This window comes from Pogoniulus pusillus, chromosome 7, assembly GCF_015220805.1.
Source record: "Pogoniulus pusillus isolate bPogPus1 chromosome 7, bPogPus1.pri, whole genome shotgun sequence".
Lineage (NCBI taxonomy): Eukaryota > Metazoa > Chordata > Aves > Piciformes > Lybiidae > Pogoniulus > Pogoniulus pusillus.
This window is the reverse complement of record NC_087270.1, coordinates 44,544-63,989: the sequence shown is the minus strand read 5'-3', so window position 1 is coordinate 63,989 and position 19,446 is coordinate 44,544. Positions and strand designations below refer to the sequence as shown.

At 47.5% G+C, this 19,446-nt stretch overlaps 1 protein-coding gene and 1 pseudogene across 1 annotated transcript; both read left to right on the top strand.

Moving 5' to 3' along the window:
- Positions 1-8,018: 8,018 nt before the first annotated feature.
- LOC135177069 (uncharacterized) lies at positions 8,019-9,479 on the top strand (annotated as a pseudogene).
- A 6,692-nt stretch (positions 9,480-16,171) lies between these two features.
- On the top strand, positions 16,172-18,212 carry LOC135177068 (14 kDa phosphohistidine phosphatase-like). Its single transcript, XM_064146735.1, is given in 4 exon segments — positions 16,172-16,237; positions 16,717-16,930; positions 17,553-17,677; positions 17,859-18,212. Coding segments are annotated over 4 exon segments (513 nt in total). The 3' UTR covers positions 17,967-18,212.
- The last annotated feature ends 1,234 nt before the right edge of the window (positions 18,213-19,446 follow it).

Sequence of the window (19,446 nt, the reverse complement as noted above, 5' to 3'; positions counted from 1 at the left end):
GCGATTCGGACAGCACCGCATCTGATGGGAGCAGTAGTGATACTAGTGAGAACGAGGGGGCAATGGAAGAAGTGTTCAAAAAACTGTTTAAAAAGTGGTGGCGTAAAGACAGAGCGTGGGCAGTGCGTGCAGGAAAGGAGGAGGCTTGGGAAGAGGAAAGGACAGGAGAGGAGAAAGACTCAGGGACTTCTGTGCACAATCAGCTGCCCCCGCCGAAATGCCAGCCGTGGCATCTGATAGCGAGACAGGCTGCAGCCACAGGCGATATGGAGGCTGCTAATGAGCTGCTCAAGGCGTGGCCAGTATTGTATCAGCCACGGGCGTGGGGTCAGTTACGGGGGGAGCATGAAGCCTTTGACTGGAAGCTGCTAATGCAGCTCCGGGAGACGGTTAGGCAATCGGGGCTGCACGGTGAGCCCGCTCGACAAATGTTGCAGTATGTGTTCTCAGCAAGTGGGACATTAGTGCAGGAGGACATTAAGCAAGTAGTGCAAATGATTCTAACCCCTTCTCAGCAGATGCAGTTCACCACTCAGTGGGAGAGGTACTGTCAGATGGCAGCCACGATCCCTCGGGCACAGGGGACCCCCTGGCAGGAATGACGGCAGAACAATTACTGGGCAAGGGCCGCTATGTAGGGGTACAAGCTCAGCTAGTCCTACCCCCAGCTGTGCTGCAGGAAGCTATGAGACTGGCACAAGTAGCATTGGGGGATGTGAAGGTAGGGACCTATTCTCCCTCTTACCTATCCGTCAAACAGAAGCCAGGTGAGCCCTATAGCAGTTTCCTGGACAGGCTGCATGAAGCCCTTGCACTATCGGGTCACCTTGAACACGTAACAGATACCCTTGGTAGGAAGTTAGCATTTGAGAACACCCTGCCACGGGTTTGGGAGGTCCTGGTTACTCTGCCGCAAGATGCCTCGGTACAGGACATGTTAGAGTGCATCCAATGGCTGGAGAGCGTGGGGGGTCAGTCCAGTCCGGGAGCATACCAAGTGCAGGCCCAGGACCCAGCTACAGTAGGGGCAGGGAATGCCCTGGAGCGGGTGGTAGAGATGCAGGTTGAGAGGGTCCTGGCCACACTCGTGCCCCTGGTGCAAGCACCGAGGAGGTCGCCACGGCGACAAGAATGCTGCTTTCGGTGCGGACAGCCGGGACATTACGAGGACTGCTGCCGAGCTCAGAGCGTCTTCTGTGACCACTGCTGAACTTCAAACCATGCTACGCTAGCATACTGATTGCCGGGAAACGGGAGGCAGAGCGTGAACAGCCCCCACGCACCGACACAAGTAGCGGCCCCGGTAACCTACAGCCAGCAACCAGGGGAAGCATTGGCTTGGACCTGGCAACGGCAGTAGAGTGTACCCTAGTAGACACACGCCCGACCAGGATTGCCACCAGGATAAACGGACCCCTGGTCATTAACGGATGTCAAGTCGGCGCATTGTTATTGGGATGATCTAGTTCTGCAATTAAAGGACTGAGCATTGTTCCTGGCGTCATCGATGCAGACTACACCGGCACTATTCAAATCATGCTGTATACCTTGTTCCCACCTATCCACATACCAGCTGGAAGCCGCATCGCTCAGTTATTACCGTACCCTCATCTTACCGGTCACCTCCAACCCCTGACACAGACAGAATGGGCGGCTCAAGGATTTGGCTCTACAGGAACAGCTGCTATGCTGACAATGAACATGAGGCACCGACCAGAAGTCACAGTAACCCTTTCTAATGGAAGGGTTGGATTGCAGCTTACCATGCTGATGGACACTGGTGCAGACATCACCATAGTGGCAAGCAGAAACTGGCCCAAACACTGGCCTTCCACTGCAGGTGTAAAAGGGGTTGAAGGTGTTGGGGGCACAGCCAGTGTGCAACAATCAGTTGAACAGCTCACCTTGACGCTAGATAGCCGAAGTGCCCGCTTACATATCACCATCATGCACCTGCCACATGGCGTCAATGGCCTCTTGGGCTAAGATTCTCTTTCTCAACTAGGGGTTCGACTAACTAATGAGACCCCTTTTTAGCAGTGGCCACTGTCGAGCGGTCTTTCCCCATACCTTTGACCTGGCTAACCAACAACCTGGTATGGGTGGAACAGTGGCCTCTTAAGAAGGAGAGACTGCAACAAGCCCATCTATTGGTACAAGAACAACTTGCTGCTGGCCACTTGTGGCCATTGACAAGCCCCTGGAACATCCTGCCCGCCGAGCACATGTTGCTTGGTGCTGTCACCCAAGCAAAAAAACAAAAAGGGGGAGACTACTAGACCACTGGCAGCTGTATCAACTCCAAAACCCCTGCTGAGTGCACAGCCACCCTCTTGCAGGGGCTGAATGTCTTAATGCTTTGGGACCCTCAAGAGCTGCAACTATTGGGCTCCCAAAGGATAGGACATCAAAAAGAGGGGTGGAGTAAGACTTGCTTTGTATTTGGGGACAAGTTTAGGGGTATGAATGTATTTGTACGTGTAGCCCAAATGCTGGGTGTACTGTCTAAAGGCCCTGAGAAAAATTTCCAATGGACAGACGTGTCACCTGGGCCACCTTATGATGACTTCTTATCTCTTGGCGGGTACTGTGGCACTAGTATTTGTAATGCACACAGTGGATTTCATGCCTATAATTGTAGTACAGGAGCTTATGGGGCCACCAGTGTTCTCTTCAGTAATAACTGAGGACATTAGGAAAAGTAACATTCCCCTGCTATGGAACAACAAGACAGCCAAGGCCTTACCGCCCAATGTGTTTCTAATATGTGGTGACAGAGCATGGCAGGGGATACCGAGGAATGCCTATGGTGGGCCCCGCTATTTAGGGAGGCTTAGTCTCTTTGCCCCTCACCATCGGGATTGGCTGAACATAACCAAATTGTCAGGCCTGGTGAGGCGGGAGAAGCGTTCAATATCCACGCGAAGTCTGGACTGTATGGATGATGTAGAGCTTTGGTCTTTCACTGCTAGGGTGTTTTCCTCCTTTTTCACACCTGGGGTTGCTGCTGCCCAGGTGTTGCGACAAATAGATAAATTGGCCTGTTGGTCAGTTAAACAAGCCAATATAACGACCGACATTTTACAGCAGCTACTAGTAGATCAGAATAGCCTTAGACACGCTTTGCTTCAAAACCGCGCCGCTATAGACTTCCTATTGCTTGCTCAGGGCCATGGGTGTGAAGATTTTGAAGGTATGTGTTGCTTTAATCTGTCAGATCATAGTGAGTCAATTCACAAAAAACTGACATGGTTGAAGGAACATACGCAGAAGATAAAGCAGGAGACGAGCCCCTTTGATGAATGGCTCCAGTCTCTTGTTGGTGGACTTTCACCATGGCTCCTGAGCCTTATTAATGGAGGAAGGGCTTCGCTTGCTAGGAATAGTTCTCCTTGTACTCTTGATTATTAGGATAGCCTACTCATGCATCTTGCGTGGTGTGGAGAAAGCAACTCGGGCACCCATTCTTCTGGCCCAAAAACAAAACAGGGGAATTGTTGAGGAATGTCTAAGAGAGAATGGGCATGGAGAATATATGAAATTGGTGGGTCAGCAGAATGAAGAGCTTGCAACATGCTGGTGTGACAAAGTGACCAAGGACACTGTCCTTGGGCAAAGTGGTAAACAAGGGGAAAAAGGATATGTTTCCTGTTGTAAAGAAGGAACACATTCTTGTTTTGAAGGAAGAACCACACAAGAGCATCCCATAGAGCTACAGATAAGCAATTGCTGACAGTGGAATACATTAGCTGCTTGCTATAAAAGAACGCTACTGCTCCAATAAAGTTGTCACCTGCTTATAATCCATATTGGATTGGCTGCGGTGTCCATTTCTTTCCTTCTCCCAACAACAACATACGATGCACTCTGATGCCACACAATACTCTGTGTGATGTCACACAATGGTCTTTGTGATGTCACACAATGCTTTCTGTGATGTCATACAATGCTTACTGTGTCCTCACACAATGGTCTTTTTGACATCACATAATGACCTCTGTGATGTCACACAATGGTCTTTGTGACATCACACAATGGTTTCAGTGATGTCACACAATGCTCACTGTGACTTCACACAATACTTTCTGTGACGTCACACAATGGTCTTTGTGACATCACACAATACTCACTGTGACATCATGCAATAGACTTTGTGATGTCACACAATGGTCTCTGTGATGTCACACAATGGTCTTTGTGGCATCACAAAATGCTCCATGATGTCACACAATGCTCACTGTGACTTCACACAATGGTCTCTGTGCCATCACACAATGGTCTTTCTGACGTCACACAATGTTCTGTGTGATGTCCCACGATGGTCTTTATGACGTCAAACAATGGTCTCTGTGATGTCACACAATGCTCACTGTGACATCACACAATGCTCTCTGTGATGTCACACAATGTTCTTTGTGACGTCACGCAATGGTCTCTATGGCATCATATGATGCAGTCTGTGATGTCACACAATGCTATCTGTGACGTCACACAATGCTCACTGTGGCGTCACACAATGGTCTTTGTGACGTCACACAATATTCTCTGTGATGTCACAAGATGGCCTTTGTGACGTCACACAATGTTCTCTGTGATGTCACACAATGCTTTTTTTGATGTCACACAATGCTCAGTGCGGCGTCACGCAATGCTCTCTGTGATGTCGCACAATGCTCTCTGTGACATCACACAATTGTTTTTGTAGACGTCACACAATGTTCTCTCTGATGTCACTCAATGGTCTTTGTGATGTCACACAATGGTCTCTGTGACACCATACGATGCACTCGGTGGCATCACACAATGCTCTGTGAGATGTCGCACAATGGTCTTATTGATGTCACACAATGCTTTCTCTGACGTCACACAATGCTTTCTGAGAAATCACACAGTTGTCTTTGTGACGTCATACAATGCTTTCTCTGACGTCACACAATGCTCTTTGTGACGTAACACAATGGTTTTTGTGACGACTCACAATGTTCTCTGTGATGTCACTTAACAGTCATTGTGGCATCATACGATGCACTCTGTGACACCAGACAATGCTCTGTGTGATATCGCACAATGGTCTTTTTGACGTCACACAATGGTCTCTGTTATGTCACACAATGGTCTTTGTGATGCCACACAATGCTCTCTGTGATGTCACACAATGCTTTCCGTGACGTCACACAATGCTCACTGTGGCATCACATGATGCTCTCTGTGACATCACACAATGGTCTTTGTGACGTCACACAATGTTCTCTATGATGTCACACAATGGTCATTGTGTCATCAAATGATGCACTCTGTGACATCACACAATTATCTCTGTGATGTCACACAATGCTTTCTGTGATGTCACAGAATGGTCTTTGTGACATCACACAACGCTCTCTGTGACATCACAAAATGCTTTCTCTGACATTACACAATGGTCTTTGTGACATCATACGATGCCCTCTGTGACATCACACAGTTCTCTCTGTGATGTCACACAATGGTCTTTGTGTCATCACACAATGGTTTCAGTGATGTTATACAATGCTCACTGTGACGTCACACAATGCTTTCTGTGACGTCACACAATGCTCTTTGTGACGTCACACAATGATCTTTGCGACGTCAAACAATGCTCTCTGTGACGTGATGCAATGGACTTTGTGACATCACACAATGGTCTCTGTGATGTCACACAATGGTCTTCGTGGCATCACACAATGCTCTGTGATGTCATACAATGCTCACTGTGACTTCACACACTGCTCTCTGTGACATCACACAATGGTCTTTGAGACGTCACGCAATGTTCTCTGTGATGTCTCACAATGGTCAGGGACAGCATCTAGTGATGTGTACAGCTTTGTCTTTAGGGTGATTGGCATTTTTGTGCAATTATGGCTGATTTCAACCTCACTTTCCAAGCAGGTGCTGAGGCACTGAGGGCAATGTCTTAATTCTTTTTGCCAGCCAAGCAATGTCTTGCCCTAAGATCTGTATTTGAGAAGTGAGTCAGCTGTTAATATAGGTAAGGGGGCTATGCTTCCCTTGGTCAGCCTCTGAACCTACAGCCTTAAACAGGACAGCAAGCAAAAACTCCTTTCTGACCCCAATTATCATTCCAGAGAGATGGGTATTTTTCTTACCCTCTCATCTCACAGCCTGCTCACGTTCCTTTGTGATCAGTCAGGTTTCAGGTCCGTAGCAGGGAGGTCATAGTTCTCCATCATGCAGCTGTGTGAGAGTCTGATCCTCTCTCTTGTTAATCAACAAAGATAAAGATTGCATCGTCCCTCCTTAATCTACAAAGATTGCATCATCTCTCCTTAATCTTGTTACTTCTGGGACTCAGACTCGGTGCTTGGCCCAAAAGCTCAGAGATGCAAATCAACAGACAATACCTTTGAAACTCCTAGACCTCACCCTGGCTGGACTGCCCAGGAAGCCTCCATCTTATCTCAGCTGCCCCCAAAGCTGTGTATGCAGGGTGTGGACAGGTGTAGCCGAGAGAGGGCGGAGGCCCTCCCCCCGGCGACGCCAGACCCCTGTGAATGTGTGAGAATGCACAGGAAGATGCCCTGGAGGGGCTGCAGCTGGACACTGAGCAGAAAACTGTATAAAAAGGCAGGAGAAATGCCTGCCAAAGTGTGGCTTCCCAGACCAAGTGTGGCATCCCCACCAGTGGTATTCCCACCGCACCACCAGTGGCATCACCAGCAGACAGAGTGTGGCCTTCCCAGCGGACCACCATTCCCACCGGACCAAGAGTGACATCTCCACCGGACCAAGAGTGACATCTCCACCGGACCACCGAGGGCAGACCATCACCAGACCACCACAGCTGCACACCACCTGAAGAATCTCTGACAAACTCCGCAGAAGATCATTCCTGGGCCACGCACCCATTTCTCTCTCTCCCCTTCATCGGCGGCTGAGGGTAATATGCTCACAGCCTTATTCCCTTCCCTGCTCCTTCTTCTCTTCTCCATCGATCTCTTTATCTTTCTCTCTCCCCCTTCTCCCCTCTCTCCCTCTGTTTTGCCCAACCTTATCCTTTAATAAACAGTTTCATGGTGATATCTGGTCTCGTTTGCACCTTAATTTCACAACACGGAATCCATAAGAACTGGTCTAGCTCCTCTGGACAGAGATACTGTTAATCTCTGCTCCTCCGGACCTTGACATTTTTTGGCGTCATGGACAGGATTCTGTGTAGTGAAAGTATCATCAGGAAACTGTTTCATTTCTGAGAACCCCAAAGTGTGCACGAGTGTGTCTGAGATGTACTCTGAGAGCAAAATGAACGCTTGTGGAGCAGAGTGTGGGGATTCTTCCAATGCCTAAATGTGTCTGCGTTCCCGGGAAAGAATATTTTGGGGTACAAGTGTTGATTTTATAGTGTGACCTTCCCGAGAATTCTTAGTACCCTGCGGTAAATAGGAAATATTGTGTAAAGTGTGTCCTCTTGGGGAGAGGTACCTCCACAAGAAGTCTAGTAAAATTGAGAATATTGGTAAAGTGTGTCCCCTTGGGAAAAGGTTCACAAGAAGTCTAGGAAACTTGTGAATATTGTGTAAAGTGTGTCCTGGAGGAAAGAATTTCCCCCGAGAAGTCTCTCTGTTGGTAAAGTGTGTCCTCTCGGGGTGACTGTGGCTGTCCTCTCCGAGAAGCTAGATCTCTGCGTTCCCGGGAAAGAATATTTTAGGATACAAGTGTTGATTTTATAGTGTGGCCTTCCCGAGAATTCTTAATACCCTGCGGTAAATAGGATTGTGTATAGTGTGTCCTGGGGGAAAGAATTTCCCTCGAGAAGTCTAGTGAACCCAAAGGGAACAGTTTCTCTGTTGGTAAAGTGTGTCCTCTCGGGGTGACTGTGGCTGTCCTCTCTGAGAAGCTAGATCTTGGTGTGATGTCCCTGAAGGAGCTTTGTGTGTGTGAGCTTTCTTTGAGCAGTTTTTTTGTAGGGAAGATTTTTGAGGTATAAGGTCTTTGTGTTGTTGTGACCCCCCCATGGAGCTCTTACCTTAAAGGCAATGGCCACGGTGGAGAGGCTTTTCTGTTTGTTGGAAGCTCATGGTGCCCGCCCATCCGTGGAAGGGCTGGGCTGGGCCCGTGAGAACTGGAGTAACTGTCAGAGTGTGGCAGACCGGATTGTGGACCTGCAGAAAGAGGCACGGGCCAAGTCGGGAAAGGGCAAAGCCTTCATCTGTGCAGTTTTGGGTGCGTGTTTGGCCGCTTCAATAGATGAAAAGCAAAGCCAAAACGGACGAGAGAATAAAATCATTTCCTCCTTGCAGGATCTGGTAGATTCCCTGCAAGGGTATATTTTAACTTTAAAAGACAAAGTGGCAGATCTTAAGGATAGATTAAAAACAGGACAGAAGTGGCAAAAGTGGTTTTTGAAGGAGGAGGAGTTAAAGCAGACAGAGCTCGCCTCCATATACCCCCAGGCAGAACTGGCAGCAGCAGAGGAAGCTGCTGCTCACATGCGTCCTCTCATTAAAACTGAGATGCTGTATGAGGATGAGGATGACACCCCTGCCATCACAACCAAAGAGATACCCTTTTCTTCCACTGAGCTGGCCAAACTGCGTAAAGAGTTCACACGTTCGGCTGGAGAGTCTGAGGTGGAATATGTATGGCGTGTTTCTAAAACTGGAGGTGATCAAATTAGATTGACAGAAGCTGAAGCTACGGGCTATTGGGGTGCTAACGTGTTCCTAACTATGGGAAATAGGAGTGGTCCCTGGAGCCTTACTCAGCGAGCAGCTTTCTGGGCTGGGGGCTTTGATTCAAAGGAGAGAGGAGAGCCTCTAGTTCTGAGGGGAGGCATGAATCAGATGATGGAAAATGTGTAGAAGGCAGCTTGTTTGCAAATGGTCTATGATCGAGAACTGAAACATCATTTTGAATCACCCCTTTCTCTCTTGGTGGACCCAAAGAGAACGACTCCTTTGGTCAGGGGGCTTCCTGACTCTCTTAAGATGAAAGGCATCCAGCTTCAAAAGGAGATAGCTGACCTCCCACTTACCTCCCTTATACAAGCTGCTCTGAGGGAGAACTTAACACCTGGGAGGAACCAGCCGGATTGCAGACAATGGACGTGGGAGGAGGTGGCTAGAGAGCTATTAGATTATGCCAGGCAGTATGGGGTGCCTGAGGAAGTTCATAAGCCTGAGCCTAGAGGCTTGAGGCATGTGAAAATTAATCACCCACTGCCAAGTGCAGACCCCCGGAGCCAGATGCTTCGAATCCCCAAACGACACTCGACTGGGGGAAGAGAGCACCTGAACACTAGACAGTATTGGTGAGGAATGGGCCGAAAGAAAGGTATCCCAAAAGAAGTGATTGATGGGTTATCTTCAGTGCAGTTGGAAATCGTTGTAAAAAACTGGCCAGAGTCTAGCCAGAAACTCGAACCCACTGCACCCCCCTTGATAGACTTATCTGATGTGGGGAAAGGTGTGCCCCCTTCTCAGCCTCAGAGGAGCTGAGAGCTTCACCCCTCTGTGGTGAGTGGGGGAGGTGAAGCCTAGAGATCTGTGAGCTCACCAATCAATTGCAAATTGTACAGGGTTTGGGAGGTGGATTTGGCTTCAAGCTGAAACGCTCAAAGGCACTTACCAGCCCATTTCAAAGCAATTAGCTTCACCTGGGCAGGCTCAGGGAGCCTCTCTCTGGGTGGGGGTGCTTTGCCCTGATACCTTATCAGTATCTGAGGGAGTTGACTAAAGATTCCTTGAGATATTGTCAGAAGGATTTGTTTTGTTGCCATACTAATGACTTCTCAAGTTTTGCAGGCTACAAGTTCTCCCCACAGCATCACTACAACAGAGGACTGCCGACTGCCCTTTCCTCACAGCCTGGCAGTTTCATCAGACCCACAGGGAAGCTTTACCTAAGCTTCAATGGACTCCCACCTGAAGGACTGATGGGGTGGGGGGGATATGGAATTAAGGTATTCTATTCTCTTTTGTTAAATGACACAGCATTATTCTTTTGCCTGATACACGGGGAAGGTTTACATAAGCTTCAATAGACTCCCACCTGAAGGTTTGACGGGGTGGGGGGATATGGAATTAATGTATTCTGTCTTGGTTTGTTAAGCAATTCAGCATTGTTTTGTCTAAAATATGTCTTTGGTGTATTGTCTTAGTGAGAAATCATTTGGGTGCCTGGTATTGTAGTATGAAGGGTCGTGCACATCCTGAGGGGAGATGGAACAATGTCCTTTTCCCTAACACATTGGCAGGGACAAATTCTATAAAAAGGTTACCACCTAATTGGACTGGCGTATGCTATATTGGACTGATTCACCCACTGTTTTCCTTACTCCCAGGTGGAGAAGGAAAGGGTCTGGGAATCAAAGTATATGATAATTTGGGAAGAAAGAGAAGGTCCATCTCCACTCATTGGGCACAAGGTAGTGGTCAAAAGTGGGGAAAAAGGTGACTGGACCTCCCCAACAGACTTTTAAATACTATGGTCCTGCTACCTGGAAACTCTGTGAATGGTTCTTGATTATCTGTTAGCAGAAGAAGGAGGGGTTGTGGAAAATTAAATGATTCCAACCGTTGTCTACAGATTGATGACAATGGGAAAGCAGTGAGACAAATATCTTCTGGGATTCGAAAATTAGCTCATGTACCTGTCCAGACCTGGGAAGGATGGAATATGGACTGGCTCTCCTGGCTTCCAGGGGGACCTTGGGTTAAACGGATGTTGTTTTATTTGTTATGTGTTTTGGCATTGTTACTTTTCTTGCCATGTATCATTCCCTGTTTTATACAACTGATTCAACATGTAGTATCCAATATGCAATTTGTATCCACTGATGGTGTGAGACACGTTCGGGCCATTACCCGATCAAAACCCATGTCTATTGTGAAAATTGTATAAAACTTCCCCATTTTCCCCCTAAACCTTTCCTTTCCCTTTCTATCTCTCTCCCCCCCTATCCTTTTTCCCTCTTTTATCTTTGTTGACGGGGTGATGTGAGAGTCTGATCCTCTCTCTTGTTAATCAACAAAGATAAAGATTGCATAGTCCCTCCTTAATCTACAAAGATTGCATCATCTCTCCTTAATCTTGTTACTTCTGGGACTCAGACTCGGTGCTTGGCCCAAAAGCTCAGAGATGCAAATCAACAGACAATACCTTTGAAACTCCTAGACCTCACCCTGGCTGGACTGCCCAGGAAGCCTCCATCTTATCTCAGCTGCCCCCAAAGGCTGTGTATGCAGGGTGTGGACAGGTGTAGCCGAGAGAGGGCGGAGGCCCTCCCCCCGGCAACGCCAGACCCCTGTGAATGTGTGAGAATGCACAGGAAGATGCCCTGGAGGGGCTGCAGCTGGACACTGAGCAGAAAACTGTATAAAAAGGCAGGAGAAATGCCTGCCAAAGTGTGGCATCCCCACCAGTGGCATTCCCACCGCACCACCAGTGGCATCACCAGCAGACAGAGTGTGGCCTTCCCAGCGGACCACAATTCCCACCAGACCAAGAGTGACATCTCCACCGGACCACCGAGGGCAGACCATCACCAGACCACCACAGCTGCACACCACCTGAAGAAACTCAGAAAAACTCTGCAGAAGATCATTCCTGGGCCACGCACCCATTTCTCTCTCTCCCCTTCATCGGCGGCTGAGGGTAATATGATCACAGCCTTTTTCCCTTCCCTGCTCCTTCTTCTCTTCTCCATCGATCTCTTTATCTTTCTCTCTCCCCCTTCTCCCCTCTCTCCCTCTGTTCTGATCTTTCTCTCTCCCCCTTCTCCCCTCTCTCCCTCTGTTTTGCCCAACCTTATCCTTTAATAAACAGTTTCATGGTGATATCTGGTCTCGTTTGCACCTTAATTTCACAACATGGAATCCATAAGAACTGGTCTAGCTCCTCTGGACAGAGATACTGTTAATCTCTGCTCCTCCGGACCTTGACAAGCCAGGAGGATAGAACTTAAAAGGCTAATGGTCCATTTATGCTGGAGCCCAGCCCAGTGGAAGCAGCAATCCTGAAAAGAAGGAAGAGCAGCTCTCACACAGCAGAGTCCTTCAGCAACTTGGTAGGGTTATTTTTCTCAAGCACAACAAAATGGCTACTGGTGTCCACTCTATCCCTGTAGAGGTCTCCCATGTTTTGTTTTCTAGTGTCTTAAGTGACATTTGAGAGTTCACATTGCTGTTGTCTTGAGCCACAGTGTGTTAGCTAGAGGGCAGATTGGGTTCCAAAATAGAGGAGTACCTCATCAAGAACTGGGAAAGGCCAGGACATCCAGTGCCAATGGCATCCTGGCCTGGATCATGAACAGTGTGGCCAGCAGAACAAGGGAGGTTATTCTTTCCCTGTACTCAGCATGGGTTAGGCTGTCATGGAGGGTAGCAAAACTCCCTAGCAGGTCCCAATGTTGTGCATACTAGTGTCTCACATTGAAGGCCAAAGCATCGTAAAACCCAAAACAATCCTTCAGTCCCATGAGAGAATCTCTCCCTAATCGAGATAAAAGGTAAACAATGGCCACTGTTTTGGTTAGGGGGAACGGCAGTTCTCATGCATGCCCAATACCTGGTGTGGGCCGAACTTGGGGTGGTCTCAGAAATTGTTTTGGTAAAAATTGTCCAATTATATGGGTTAATTATAATTTGTGCCAATCTGTAAGAATAACATAAAATTAGCCTGAACTGGTGGGTTACACCTCTTTTGAACATTATAAAATGGCGTGTTGGCCTGGATCGGGGTCCCTGCTCATTAGCCTGCCTGCCTGCCTCACTCCTGCCCCAGTGACCTCTCACTCCTGATCGGCCCTGCCCGCACAGGGGCCGTGGAGGCCAGAGGCCCGCTTCGGCCTGATCCTGATGAAGAAAGGGACAACGCCCAAAGCTTCGAACTTGGCTGAAGTAACTGCTTAAACAGTGAGTAACTCAAGGAAAAGACTCTTCTACCTAAAGACTAAATAACTTCAAAGACTCAAAAGAACTCTAAGGAAATCACAGACTCTCTTTTATTTGTTATTTTCTGAAATGTTACTCTACAACTTCAGATCAAAAGAATTCATGTGGGGAATTTAGTTCGGGAGGGGGATCTCCGTGTCCGAGCAATAAATCACTTGAACTATACGAGTGAGCCCCGTGTATTTTCCCATAATCTCCCAAACTACCTTCCACAACATAGGCCACATCTTGAGTGCTGTGTCCAGTTCTGGGCTCCTCAATTCAAGAGAGATGTTGAGGTGCTGGAAGGTGTCCAGAGAAGGGCAACAAAGGTGGTGAGGGGCCTGGAGCACAGCCCTGTGAGGAGAGGCTGAGGGAGCTGGGGGTGTGCAGCCTGCAGAAGAGGAGGCTCAGGGCTGACCTCATTGCTGTCTGCAGCTACCTGAAGGGAGGTTGTAGCCAGGTGGGGTTGGTCTCTTCTGCCAGGCAAGCAGCAACAGAACAAGAGGACACAGCCTGAAGTTGTGCCAGGGGAGGTCTAGGCTGGATGTTAGGAGGAAGTTCTTCACAGAGTGATTGGCATTGGAATGGGCTGCCCAGGGAAGTGGTGGAGTTACTGTCCCTGGATGTGTTCAAGACAAGACTGGATGGGGCACTGTATAAGGTTAACTCTCCAGGGGGAGTAACCCTGAACCTGACCCTAGGTGGTCTTGACCTCTCCCCAGGGGTGGGTCTGAACACTACCAGGTGATGGTTAGCTCACTCCCCCTTCCTGCCTAAAGAGCCATAAAAGCAGGGGGACTTCCTGGTTCACTCTCTCTGTGCTCCCTGCCTCCCTGCTTGCCACCATCACCATCCGGTTCCTGGTTTCTCTTTTGTTTCACCACGTGGCCATCACCATCACAATGGGGTTGTATTTATACCTTTTGTATTTGCTTTCCCTTCCCTGTACCTTTGTAACTTCCTTACCTCAGATACCTTTTTCAGTTATTGTTAAACTTCTCTTTTTAACTTCCAAATGGAGTGAGATTCATTTATTTGGCTGTGCTTACATTTCCTCTCTCTCTACTTCTAATCCCTTTCTTTTGGGAAAGGAGGGGGCAGAGAGAAGGGCACTCTATAAAAATTGTTATTGGTTCTATCAAATTTATTTGAGTCTCTGGAAAGTTAAATTAGAATCAAGACAGGCACTTAGTGCCATGGTCTAGTTGATTGGATAGGGCTGGGTGCCAAGTTGGACTGGATGATCTTGGAGGTCTCTTCCAACCTGGTTGATTCTATGATTCTGTCCCAGACCTCAGGTGACTGTAGATAGTTTAGGGCCAGGCCTGAAACACCTATTTTCCATTCACCATTTTCCTGCAGTTCACTTGTGTAACACTGTTGGGGAACTTGGGAAGTTTTTCCTGTTTTTTTTTTTTTTTTTAATACCTTTTTTTTTTTTTTTGTAAAAATAACAAGGAGCAGACAGTAGTCACTGAATAGTTACCTGGTGTCTGAAGTACCTTCAAGTTAACTACGGGACTGACCATTTTCAGCAGGCTGCTGTTCCAGGATGGATGACACTAAAAAACAAAGTCCTAAAACTTCTATTAATTTTTTGTGATAGTTTTGCTTTCTGACTGTTATTTGTAGCTATGTAATGGTACAGGAAACTTACTTTTGGATGAAAGGGGTGCTGTGATCTTAAAGGGCAACTCACCCAGACACCGATTTTATTACCTTCCCTGCCTGCCTTGGCAGATCAGAGCACTTTGGGTGGTAGGCTTGCTTGCTATTTAAAGCCTTTCTCACCTGTTCAATTTTGTACTTTATTTGGCCTCTGCTTGTTTGCTGTGTAGTGACAGTGCTGTTCTGTGCCCAGGAAGATGATCAACAACAGTACCTAAAATATCAAAGTGTTTGTTAAGGTGTGGGACTGCTGACAAAGATTTTTAGTAAGCAACTGTATGCAGTAGTGTATCACAAAGCAGATGTCAATAAAGCACCTCTAAATGTTTTGTTTAGATGATAATCTGCTGTTTCTCTAATTTATTCATCATTTTCAAGCATCTTAATGTATATAGCACACACCTGCCTGTGTAGTCAGGCACTGGGTTTGTATCATATAGGTGGCAAAATTCGTGTCAGCAACTGCTTTCTGCTGGTATGGATGAATGGAATTGCTCATTTGAAAGTGTCCCACAGTGGAGCACTTCAAAGAAGCAGCTGTGTTGAACCTCAGCTGTAGAGGTACTCTGGAACTGGGAAAACTTCACTCTTTCAGCTGCAAATCTCCCCACTTTTGGAGTAAGCACTTGATACAAGACCATGCTCCTACTGCAGTGCTACAAAGGAGTAGTTGCTTTTTCCTCCCCGGAGCTGCCAGAGGCTGCTGTGTCTTCCTTCTCCAGACACGGCGTGTTTGCTCCTGCTGGCGTTGTCTTGCTTCTTGTAGCCCTTTGTCCTTGTGATGGATCTGTGAAGCTTGCCTTGCTCCTTGCATGGGACTTGTAAAATACAGCAAATGGGAGATGAATTTCTCTTATTTAGCGTTTCTTTAAAATTTAGTGCAGAAATCTGCCCCTGTTTCATATATGGAACAAGTAACATAGATTGTGAGGGCGTGAAGCTGTCCCTGGCCCCCACCCTAGCATGAGGCCTTTGCAGTCGATGTGTGACAGTGGGCACCGGTAGGGGCCTGCTCTGGGAAAGGGCTCGTGGAGCCGAGCACCCCGAGGCCTCCACGGGCAAACTGAAGCAGTAACGCTTCGCTTTTCCCTTGTGCCTTCACACAGAGGCCCTGAGCAGAGACCACCGCCTCCGGCAGCCCACGCCCCTGTCTCGGACGGGAAAGTTTGTTTGGGGGGGGGGAGGTTTTGAAGTAATGATATGCGAGGCCGATGTTTTGTAAAAAGGTATAAGTAATTTAATATCATACACTAGACTAGAAATCCCCTTCCCCAAACTTATTTGTAATTATCCCGCGTAGATTCTTGGTTCGTAGTTGAGATTTAATATACAGAATGACTAAAATGAAGAGAGTCTATGATATGAGAGAGTTCATTGAAGTCTTGAGAAGTTATTCAGTTTCAAATAGAAGTTTATCAATTACTCACTGTCCCAAATGCAGTTCAGAGAAGTTTCAAAGTCTTTATGGATTTTAAGGCACGTTGTCCGAGGCTCCACGGGTCCGGTCGAGCTGAATGCTGACTCCCGGGGCTCGTAAGGATCGGGCCCTTGTCCGGAACGGTGCAGTCTTGAGCTGGTTGCTTGCGATGCGAATGCCGCGGGTGTGTGCGTGTGTGATCAGCGATCAGGGTATCGAGCAAAAAAGGTGCAGGGTAGAGAGCAAGGGGCCAGTTAAGTTAAGGTAAGGAGCAAGAGGTAAGGAGCAAGAGGTACAAGTGGGTACATTTTTTATAGTATTTCAGAAGAGGTGTGTTCAACCAACTCAGTCAGACTCACGTTAACTTTACAGATTGGTACAAAGTTGTAATCAACCTATACAATTGGCTAATTCTTACCAAAAACAACTTATGGAACCACCCAGGGGTCAGCCCCCAGCAGATGTTTGTCGAGTGGTCACCGTGTCTGAGAATTCGAACCCTTTTTCCAAAACATAGCCATGTTTATGTCTTTGCTTCCCTGAGAGAGAGATTCTCTCAAGGCCTGTACGCCTGCTGGTACAGCAGCTGCGTCAGTGCAAGCAGATAGGAAATATTGTTTTGACTTTTTCGATGGAAGGCCTCTGAGTCACAATTTTGTGTACAAATGAAAATTCTGCAATAAGGCAAAAGGGCTCTGATCCCTTCCATGACAGCCCCGCTCCCCTCACGGGGAGCCGCCGAGCGGCAGCGACAGACCCACGCCGGGACCGTGCGGCGTCTTCCCGCTCACCGCGGAGGATGGCGGTGGCGGCGCCGTGGCTGCGGTGCGGGACGTCGATGTGGACCCCGAGGGAAGCTTCAGGTAGCTCCTGGTGTGCCTGGAGGAGCGGCGCATAGTCCGCAGCACCAAGGCAGCCGAGTTCCACAGTGCGCGACGGGCGGTGGGAGCGGGGCTGGGGAAGCAGCTGTCGGTGGGCCCCCCTTTGCTGGCTTCTCCATTAGGGTGGGACGGGGCGGCCGATTCCCCGGGGAAGCTGAGGCGGAGGGGGGCCCCCAGCCTGCGGGGACTGGTGCTTAGAAGCTTAGAAGTTTTGTGCCCCCTTTATAGGTGCCCCATGCGAATGTGCGGAGTGGTCCAGTGTCTGTCAGGTGTTCTTTCCAAACTCGATAGAGCTCGTCTGGGAGAGTGAGTGTTAACCGAGCGAATTGGGCGGGCAGCTTACCTAGAGAAGCTGTGAATGCCCTGTCCTTGGAGCTGTTCAAGGCCAGGGTGGGTGAGGCTTTTAACAGCCTCATCTAGTGGAAGGTGTAGGTGCCCATGGTGGGGGGGATTTGGAACTAGATGATTTTTAAGGTCCCTTCCGACCCAAACCGTTCTATGATTCTTGGTGAAGAAACAGAAGAGCTTAATTACAGCTTTGCTATGTCTGTCAAGACAAACCTCCCTACCTTGCAGGTGAAAGGAGGGGGAAAATGAATGGACAACAGCTTGAAGCGCGCTTGGTGCCCAGTGTGTATTCTAATGGCTCTAATCACTTTTCTTCTGCAGGTCACGTATTTGAGAAACTAAATCTTGAAATGGAAAAGCTGGGGTATGAGTGCAAGAGCCTCGGAGGAAGGAAAATTGATCATAATAGCCAAGACAAGAAAATTAGGGTAATTGGGCTCTCTACAGTATGTGCATCTCCAATATTCCTTCAAATTCTTCTGTCTCTGTTCTGTTTTTCCCCCCTGTAGTATGGTGGTTCTTGGCAATTTGAACCACAGTGCACTTGAAACACTGGAAAACTTGTCTGGCTTACTTGTGAGCCTGACTTTCTGTACATGTCTAATGAGCACTTGTGCTTTCCTGCAGGGCTGTGGAAAAGCAGATCTCTCTGTGATTCTGGAGGTACCGAAGAAAGTGTACACAGGTTATAAAATCACTTGGGCAGATGACAAGAAATACATCAACTACTTCTGAACATATCAACTACTTCTGAACACAGATGGTTCAAACCTGGTAACTGTGTGAGCTCTACTTTGATAAATAAAGCTGAATGTGTCTATGCTACTATAAATCTGGAGTAACTGGACTCTACTGTAACTCATCATACAGTTGCTAATTCCCAGATCATTTTCAGAATGTGTTTTTGTGCAGAATTTGCATTTCTAAGCATTTTTTCCTCTGCTTTTGGTATGCCATCTAATTAAACACACTCATACCTTACTTCTATCGTGTTTTCATCCAGTCCTGTCTCGCAGGTGTGCTGCAGGATACACCAGGATTTTGCCATCAGTTTATACACCACAAGCTCCAACCTATTCCCTCATTATTTGACTGTACTGATTTTGGTTTCCTTTATTGCTCTTTTGGCTTCTCTGCTTTCTTATCCACATTTAGAAATCTTGGGAGGGAGGGAAAGGTTGACTTACAGATCTTCATCAATGATCTAAATCTGCAGTTTACTCCATAGATTGGAAAACTCAGTCACATTCCACACAAGTAACAATCCTGTGTTCTCTAAGACTCTTCCCTAGAGCAGACTGATTTCAATGTCAGACTCTTGTTTCATTCTGATTCCTCTGTACTACTTTTATTCCCTGTGAGGATAATTATGTTTTTCCCTTTTTTACAGCAATAATTACCTGGGTTAATGACCTTCCAGCCAGACCCAGTACACCTAGGCAGTGCCTGAATTAACTTAGAGCACCTGCTTCATCCCGTTGTGATGGAATGTTGCTCTACATTTGTGGTGAAACTATTTGCAGCCCTTGTCTCTAGTTTGTTTCCCAACAGCCTTCTGAATGCTGTTGTGGTTTCCAGTGTGGTACCATTTATTTTTATGCTTACACTGCTGACTTGCAGTGTTTAAGATGTGTTTGCATGTAAACCCTGTTCTCTTTTCCATGACTTCTGTTGCACTTACATGCCAGCATCTGGTGCTATACAGTGGCTTTTTCCTTCAGTGTACCTGTGACTCCTAAAGTACATAGTGTAAAATTTAGGAGGCTTCAGTCCAACATCTAGCTGCCTTATTACACTAATAATTCATCTTACATCACCCTTTTTGTGTCTGTTTTGATTGCCTGGGCAGAGAGGGATTTCCTTCGCTCATCCTCCAGTCCTTCAATCTATTCCTCATTAGACTCCATCAGTAATCACCTAGGAGCAGGATCTCTTGAGCCTGGTGCTGCAGGTCTCTTGCTTGATACCTGCTTTCCCTCATGCAGCTTGAAGTTTCCTCTTCAGCACTGCATCTGCTGTTGGTGCTTCTCTTTAAGCTCTTGTGAGATGATCACCACTTAGAATGCTATACACTGATGGCAAATTTAGTTCTTGTTTTCTTAAGAAGGGCTTAATTTCAGAACCTTACTGAATGCCTGTGTACTGAGTAACCAAGAGGAGCACACTAGTTGATAACTGGGAAATTGGGCACTCCCCGCTTCAGTTTTCCTCATGA